This window comes from Larimichthys crocea, chromosome VII (assembly GCF_000972845.2).
Source record: "Larimichthys crocea isolate SSNF chromosome VII, L_crocea_2.0, whole genome shotgun sequence".
NCBI classification, from domain to species: domain Eukaryota; kingdom Metazoa; phylum Chordata; class Actinopteri; family Sciaenidae; genus Larimichthys; species Larimichthys crocea.
Genome location: NC_040017.1, coordinates 12,363,647 through 12,371,594, shown reverse-complemented (window position 1 = coordinate 12,371,594; position 7,948 = coordinate 12,363,647). Strand labels below are relative to the sequence as shown.

Below are 7,948 nucleotides of genomic sequence, written 5' to 3'. Positions count from 1 at the left end.
AGACTAACCACAAAGCCAACACTTCAATACAGGTGAGCTTATTTTGAAAATACAAGCCGGAAGTTTTACTTGTAGTTCAAGCCAGCTTGACTTGTAAATAGTCGGCACAGCAAATGCGGAAAGAGCGCTCTGTCTGTCAGTCGCTAAGAGTCAGAGAGACTACCTGCCCTTCACAGCCTTTCGTCATTAACTTTATATGAGCTAATGTCACAGTCAATGTACTGCTGAAAATTTCCAACTTGAGAAAAAATAAATAAATAAGAGAGAGTATAGCAGCTGCAGGAGCAGCTACACACAGTCTTAGCCTAGCCGAAGCTGAGCCGAGGAGCAGTTCAGGGTTAGGTTTGGATATTAAGTTTAGCTAAAGTTGAGTTTTTTGTTTTTTTTTATAAGTAAAGGTTTACCTGTGCGTCCTAACATGGAGTCCTTTGGAGCCGCTGGCACCGTTCTCGGATGCTGTGCGGGCATCGCGGTGGCTGGGCTTGTGTTTGCAGCCTACAAACTTGGCATAGTCTACCAGTTGTTTCACAAGGTAGGTTGTCACAATTCAACATGGTAATTATATCCTCCATGCTTTTTTAAAAAATGTATTTAATTATTTCTTCCTCCACGTGAATTTGATGTTAAAGCAGCATTGCACAGATCAGACAAACTAAGACACCTGCAGCACCAATGCACGCTTCTCCTGCACTCTGTAAGCCAGACTCCATTCCTGTAAACTTTAACCAGCCTTGTGGTTTTCTGGCACAAAGGCTATCACATCACTAAGGCTGTTAGTGGGATTGCACAAAAGGCCAGAGACACACAAGCCAGAACAATATGTGGTCATTGTGAACTGTGAAACACTGCTGGAGCGAAGAGATAGTGTGACAGGTGACTTTTAGAGGTGCCATCAGCTCACACTAACAGATGTTTATCTAACGTTATCTATTTTTTCTTCTTCTTCTAGATAACACCATTGATTATTCTGGTAAATCGAAATATTAATCTTACTTGCTCAACTTTTTATTCTTTCCCCTGACTCACTTCAGGCCGAGACAAAGAGCCCGCGTCATGGTGGCGAGAGTGTGGCAGAGGTGCTCCGTGCCCACAAGGTCAAGTACGTTTTCACCCTCGTCGGTGGACACATCTCACCCATCCTGGTGGCTTGTGAGAAGCTGGGCATCCGCATTGTGGACACCAGACATGAGGCCACCGCCGTTTTTGCTGCTGATGCTGTGGCAAGACTCTCAGGTGTCTTATCTGAGTTCATGTTTACATGGAGAGTAAATAAAATTGCTGTGTGCTCATTTCTTAACAAGGTGTGTCTTGGGGTAGGGCTTGGTGTAACTAACAGCATTAATAATGGCTGGATTTTACTAGTCCCGGATAGTAATCGGTTTAGACCCTTGTCATTGTCTTGTTCACTTCACTGAGTCAGTCGTGAGTGTGTTTTTTTTCTTTTTCTTGATTGTCTCCCCACCAGGCACCGTTGGTGTAGCAGCAGTGACTGCTGGCCCAGGCCTCACTAACACAGTGACAGCAGTGAAGAATGCTCAGATGGCTGAATCGCCATTGCTGCTCATAGGAGGAGCCGCTGGTACACTACTTCAGGTGGATTCTATTCATATACTGAAGCAAATACGATGGGAATGTGCAGGTGGAATAAAATAGCAGAAGAGTGGGCTCTGCTGCTGTCAGACGCAGGATACGGTGGGCCTTTTTAAATGTGTCTTACCTCTCTATTAACTGTCTTCGTGGTACAGGGCAGAGGGGCGCTACAAGACATCGACCAGATGTCTCTCTTCAAGCCTCTGTGTAAGTTCTGTGCCTCCATCAGGACAATCAGGGAGATCGTGCCTACAGTCAGGAAAGCCATGGCCATCGCCCAGTCGGGAACTCCTGGTCCTGTTTTCATAGAGTTCCCTATTGACACGCTTTATCCCTATCATCTCGTGTCCAAAGAATTTGGAGTGAAGAATCCTCCCAAAGGCCTGATGGGAAAAGTTGTCTCATGGTATGCACATTAGTATTTAGTGTATTTAAAATACTGGTTGACATAAAAAAAATAAAATTGCACTTACATGAGCACTGTATGTACGACTAAAATCAGCAACGTTAATTCATGTGAGAATTGTTACATTGTAGACATAAATGTATAGCCTGCATGGTGTCCTGGGGCCCACAAGTTTGGAACACAGTGTCCTGACCTGAATCTATTCTGTCACTCTCAGCTGTAAAAATGCACTGATATATATAAAATGATTTCATGTGATGTTCTGATTTCTTGGAAGGTACCTCAATAACCACCTCATGAACCTGTTTGCCGGTGCATGGGAAACCAGAGATGTGTCTCCGCTTCCTGTCGACATCCCACAAGCTACAGACGATCAGGTAAGAGCGCTCTTAGTATTAGAGGTTTGATGTTACTTGTATCTTCTTGCTGATGTAACAGCAAGTTTCATTGTTTTGCTGCTGTTTGTTTGTTTTCACTTTCAATGCAAATCAGGTACAAAAGTGCATAGAGCTGGTGAGTCGAGCCAAGAAACCTGTTATTCTGCTAGGTAGCCAAGCAACACTTCCCCCAACACCAGTCGATGATATCAGGTAAAGGACAATGTGCTATTCCCTATACTCCTATTTTCTGTCCTCTGTCTTACTGTCTTCTATTTGGTTGCTCGTTGTTGAATGTGCTTAAAAACTTAAATTCCACATTAGTTTTTCTGTCAGCATTCAAATAGCAACAAAGTGCTGTCTTGTAATTACACGTTGTAATGTTCAGTCAGTCAGGAATGTTTTCCTGCTTCATAGGAAGGCATTGGAGGACCTCGGCATCCCCTGCTTCCTTGGGGGCATGTCCCGTGGCATGCTGGGTAAAGACAGTCCCATTCACATCAGACAGAACAGGCGTGATGCTCTGAAGGAGGCAGACTTGGTGCTCTTAGCAGGTCAGACATACAGTCTTACAGTTTTAATCCTATACCTTAACACAGCCAAAACATCATTTAACAGAGGATAAATTATTGTAACAATGTTCAATATTTTAATGACAACTATTCCTCTATAAAGGAAGTAAACCAGCTCTGGAAGTTGTTTTTCTATTTCTTTAAATACAGTTAGAAGTTGAGCTGTATTTTCAAAGTGGCCAGTATAGCCACAGACTACCCCGAACTCCTAGAGAAATATTAACGGTGTGTGTTGTGTTTGCAGGCACTGTGTGTGACTTCAGGCTGAGCTACGGCAGAGTTCTTAACAGACGCAGTAAGATCATCGCTGTCAACAGAGATGAGACACAGCTGCTGAAAAACTCAGATATGTTCTGGAAACCAACTATAGCAATTCAGGGTATGTTTATATATAACTATATATGCATAATCATGATTAATGTAACAATGTGTCATTTTAGATCTCTGTTGATTAGTAAAAAATAAGTCATTAAAAAAATGTTTGTCACTGGGTCCAATTTCCACACTGCACACCATATATCATCTAAATACAGTATTGTATGGCCTTGTTTCAGCATTGTGACTTTAAACATACACCTTAACTACTAATTTGTACCCTAGGGTCGGATATATAAATTAATAAACAGGTTCTAAAATGTAAATGTTTGTTTTAGGTGACGCTGGGTCATTCTTAGTGCGACTTTCCAAAGGCCTGAAGGGCCATCATTGTCCAGAGGAATGGCCTCAGAGCCTCAAAGCAGGAGACGTGACCAAAGAAAATACAAACAGGTGATAATCCATGTGTGTTCTGAGTTTGCATCAGCATGTATCGTAAAACCATCAGTAACACCTAGCTAAATTTCCTATAACCCTAACCCTCGGTTCTTGATGATTAAACAAACAGTGTTAAGAAAATCTTGTCCATGTTAGTGCAAATATAAAAATAACTCAAATATAACTACAAAATGATTTCTCCATCACATAAACTGATTATATATTTTTTTTTTATTCCAGGGCTAAAGCTGATGAGAAGACCGCACACCACTTAAATCCCTTGAAAGTCCTCCACCGTGTGGATGAGCTGATGTCAGAGGACAGCATCATCGTTGCCGATGGGGGTGATTTTGTTGGAAGTGCTGCTTACATAATGAGACCAAGAGGACCTATGCGGTGGTTGGATCCAGGTTAGATCTCTTTGACCACACAACTGTTTTTTAAATTTTTTTATTTTATTAGAACAACTGTTGTTCAATGAATATTTGGATATTTAAATGTTAGATGAGAGTGCCTGTAATTTCAGCAATATGAAATAATAATTTCTGTCGATTTGTTGCTTTTTTTTTGTTACACATAAAGAAGCCTAAGCTGTGCATTTTCAATGTGCAAGATATTTAACAGAACGAGCTAGTCCAAAAGAGAAGATTCTTTGAAGTAATCGGGACATACTAACTTTACTGTTGCTTGATCTATAGGTGCCTTTGGGACTCTGGGAGTTGGAGGAGGATTTGCCCTTGGGGCAAAACTGTGCCGGCCTGAATCTGAGGTATAGTATTGATTCAAGCTTTGCTGAAAGTGCTTCATTTGATCTGTGTTGGCCCTTTATGAAGGAAATGTTACTTTGTGTACTTTTCAGGTGTGGGTAGTGTACGGTGACGGATCCTTAGGATACAGTGTGGCAGAGTTTGACACATTCACTAGACATAAGGTAAAGTCACTCTTCACAACATTTACATTATATGTATGTGCGCAGCGATGTTATCCATAATAAATGTAATTGCACACTAGAGTAAATATTGCAAATATAAAGGATGTGCCTGTAATCAGAGTGATACGGGTGTAAGCTTAACATTAATACAATTGGGACACGCCCATACAGTCACTGAGAAGAGACCTAATCAGCCAAAATATGTAAAAAATGTGGGTGGGCATACTGTGGGTGTGATGGTATGTTACATCAGTCAGTCAATGTTGTCTGCTTTCTGTAATGGAAAAGCAGCAATGCTTATACCTTATTAAAAATATTATAATAATGGACCACAGCAACTTTAGGAAACATTACATTTTAATTAGACGTCATAGAAGTATGGCAGTTGTAATGCTAAATATTTTTATTTTTTTACAAATGATTGAAACCCTGATATAGACGTCAGCAATTCAATAATGCATTCACTTTCCTTACATTTTTTTTTCTTCTTTTTATCCACACTCTATTCTTTTTATCTCCACTAGACACCGGTTATAGCTGTGGTGGGAAATGATGCATGCTGGAGTCAGATATCCAGAGAGCAGGTCCCCATACTCGGCAGCAACGTGGCGTGTGGCCTCGCGTTTACAGGTACATTTTCCACATATGATGTTGTGGTTGTATCTCACACTGTGAACAAAATGAATTTATATTTATGCACGTTGGCTGGGCAGTTACTAACATGCCAAATGATATTTTCTTCTCCTTTTTGCAGATTATCATATAGTGGCAGATGGATATGGTGGTAAGGGATACCTCATAGGGCGCGATGATGAGGACAGGCTAAGCGACATCATCAGACAGGCTCAAAAGGAGACCCAGGAGGGCAAGGCTGTACTGCTCAATGTTCTGATAGGGAAGACCAACTTTAGAGAGGGCTCTATCTCTGTATAGAGCAGTCCTGATCTCTCAGTGCAATCCTCTTCCTTTACCCCTTGGCTCTTCTTAGACTTTACTATCAGGCTCTATGAAGGGTTTCAGAGAATTAAAAGATACTGTGCAAAGCTCACTCCCAACCAGACCTATGCTAATCCTTTGTGCCCTTAAAGCCATATTTTGCTTTGTTGACGAGAAATGACTTCACGGTATGCTGATCTCTTTAAGAGTTTGTGAACCGTCAGTTGCAATATACTTCATCATCGTCAAGAGTCCTGCCAGTAACACATCTGCAGACACCACATCTACAGGACTCACTGTTGTTATTATTATTAGCATTCACGGCCACTTAATTTGTCACCATATATTTATTTTTAAGTTCTTTTTTAGTAAAATACAACAACTTCAGCTCTGCCAGCCTTGATACTAAAGCTTCTGTTGTGCATCACGCTTCATGTTCATGTTTTGCTATTTCACCTAATGCTGCATTTTAAGAAGGGAAAGAGTGAAAAGCTTTGTTTAGGGACCTCTTCAGGAACTTCGGGTTCGATTTTTTTGACCCTCAAAAAGCCCATTAATGTGTTTATTTCTTGCAAATAAAGCAGAGAATGAAAACCATGTGTAGGATAGAGAATTGGTTTCAGTTAATGATGTGACCAGTATGCCTTTTCTCCTGTTATAAACATGGAGCCTTTTTATGAGGATACACAATATCTTAACAGCTGTAATATTCTTCATCGGTGGATGATTTGGGATGAAAATATGTTGAATGAAAAATATTTTTTTGAATGTCGAAGACTAACAAATGATATGCCTTTTAATGTTTGACTGTCTTCGAATACATGTATGTATAAGTTGAAAATATGTCTGCTGATTTAGTTTATACTAACTTGTATGCATTAATGTGGGCTCTCATTGAAAATATGCCTATACGCAATATGGATTGCACTAAAATGATAACTTATTTACTCACCAGGTGTGGATCATCTCACTCTAATATATATTGATGTTTTATTTGGTACCTTGCGGGAGATATCTCAAACTTTTGATCATTAGGTGTTAATTTGGATAGATTCTCAAATAAATTGAAGAAAAGAAACTGAGTAAAGAGTGGGCTTTTGAATGGTCTAAACATACACTGTAATGTAGACATTTAGTTTTACATAACAACTACAGTATATAATCTATTGATAATCTAATCATAACTGTAATTACTTTGTATATACCCACTTCTACACATACAGTATTTATAGTTTGACACAAGAGCATTATTTATTATTATTTGTACATAATTGTAACATGCAGCTTTGCTTACATCAGACAAAACAAATAAGGATTTCAAATAATTTGTCCCAAATACTTTAAAAGTGCAGTTTCCATTAGAAACAGGAGGTGGCAGGCTAGTAGCAGTTTTACTAAATCACTCTATGCTGACGTGTTCCTGTTTAGCATAAGTTATATATCATTATATCATATCATATAATATGTATTAAGAGAAAATAAGGCAGCAGGGAAAACCTCTGCTGTTGAGTGGATGGATACATGCCAACCAAAACAGTGTATTGATTCATCAGGGGAAGTCAAAGTGTGGTATTATTTTGAATTATGGAAGCATTGTTTCGAAATGGAGAAGTAAAATGAGGCCTTGTTGACAGCTCTGGGTCTATTTATTTATTGGTAGGTCTACATATATTAATAATGAGGCCTTGAACACTAAGACATATTGGTTGATTTCCGAATGATATAACATATTTGATGACACAGATTCCTTAAAAGAAGTTACATTAGAGAGTGATTAGAAATGCGTAATGGTTTAATAGCTGTATATACAAGAAGCAACACTTGTGTAAACAGTTTACAGTATAGCGGACAGCGGGTGGCTCTCTGCTCTATAGCCTATTTCCTGTGCTTGACGTCACGCAGTCTTGGTCAGAAACAAGGGTCTAGCTTTTGCTGCTTTCAAGTGCTCTTTGTAAATCTCCAATTTCTAGTTTTGAACTTGTAAATAAATGCTTTGTTGTTTTTGAGTACAAATAAAATGGCCTTGATATATATTTAGTGATGCAACATCGGATTAAAAAAATATGTACATTACCATGTGCGTATAAATAATACAGAATAACACGGTATTTATAAGCAATATCATGTCATTATCATCAGAATGTCCTTAAACAACAATACTTTCTAGCTTTTGTCTATTTTCAGTCTTACTGATGGGTGAATGTTTTTTTAAAAATATGTTTCTTTTTTTTTTCTTTCATGCTGCAATTTCCCGGACAATAAAGGCTAATCTCCCATTTGAATCATATCATTTTTTATTTTTTTTTATTTTTTTTTTTACATTTTTTTATATGGATCATCTAGCCTTGTCTGTTTCAGATACACTATTAATTATTATCATCAT

The 7,948-nt window shown here is 38.9% G+C and overlaps 1 protein-coding gene across 1 annotated transcript; it reads left to right on the top strand.

The window, feature by feature from the left end:
- The first annotated feature begins 97 nt into the window (after window positions 1-97).
- On the top strand, window positions 98-6,643 carry ilvbl (ilvB (bacterial acetolactate synthase)-like). Its single transcript, XM_010757119.3, has 14 exons — window positions 98-532; window positions 1,032-1,233; window positions 1,466-1,593; window positions 1,746-1,996; window positions 2,274-2,373; window positions 2,489-2,586; window positions 2,791-2,927; window positions 3,190-3,324; window positions 3,599-3,713; window positions 3,939-4,108; window positions 4,397-4,467; window positions 4,558-4,629; window positions 5,154-5,259; window positions 5,384-6,643. The coding sequence occupies exons 1-14, from the start codon at window positions 419-421 to the stop codon at window positions 5,560-5,562; spliced, it is 1,878 nt and encodes a 625-aa protein (XP_010755421.2). The 5' UTR covers window positions 98-418; the 3' UTR covers window positions 5,563-6,643.
- Window positions 6,644-7,948: the final 1,305 nt, after the last annotated feature.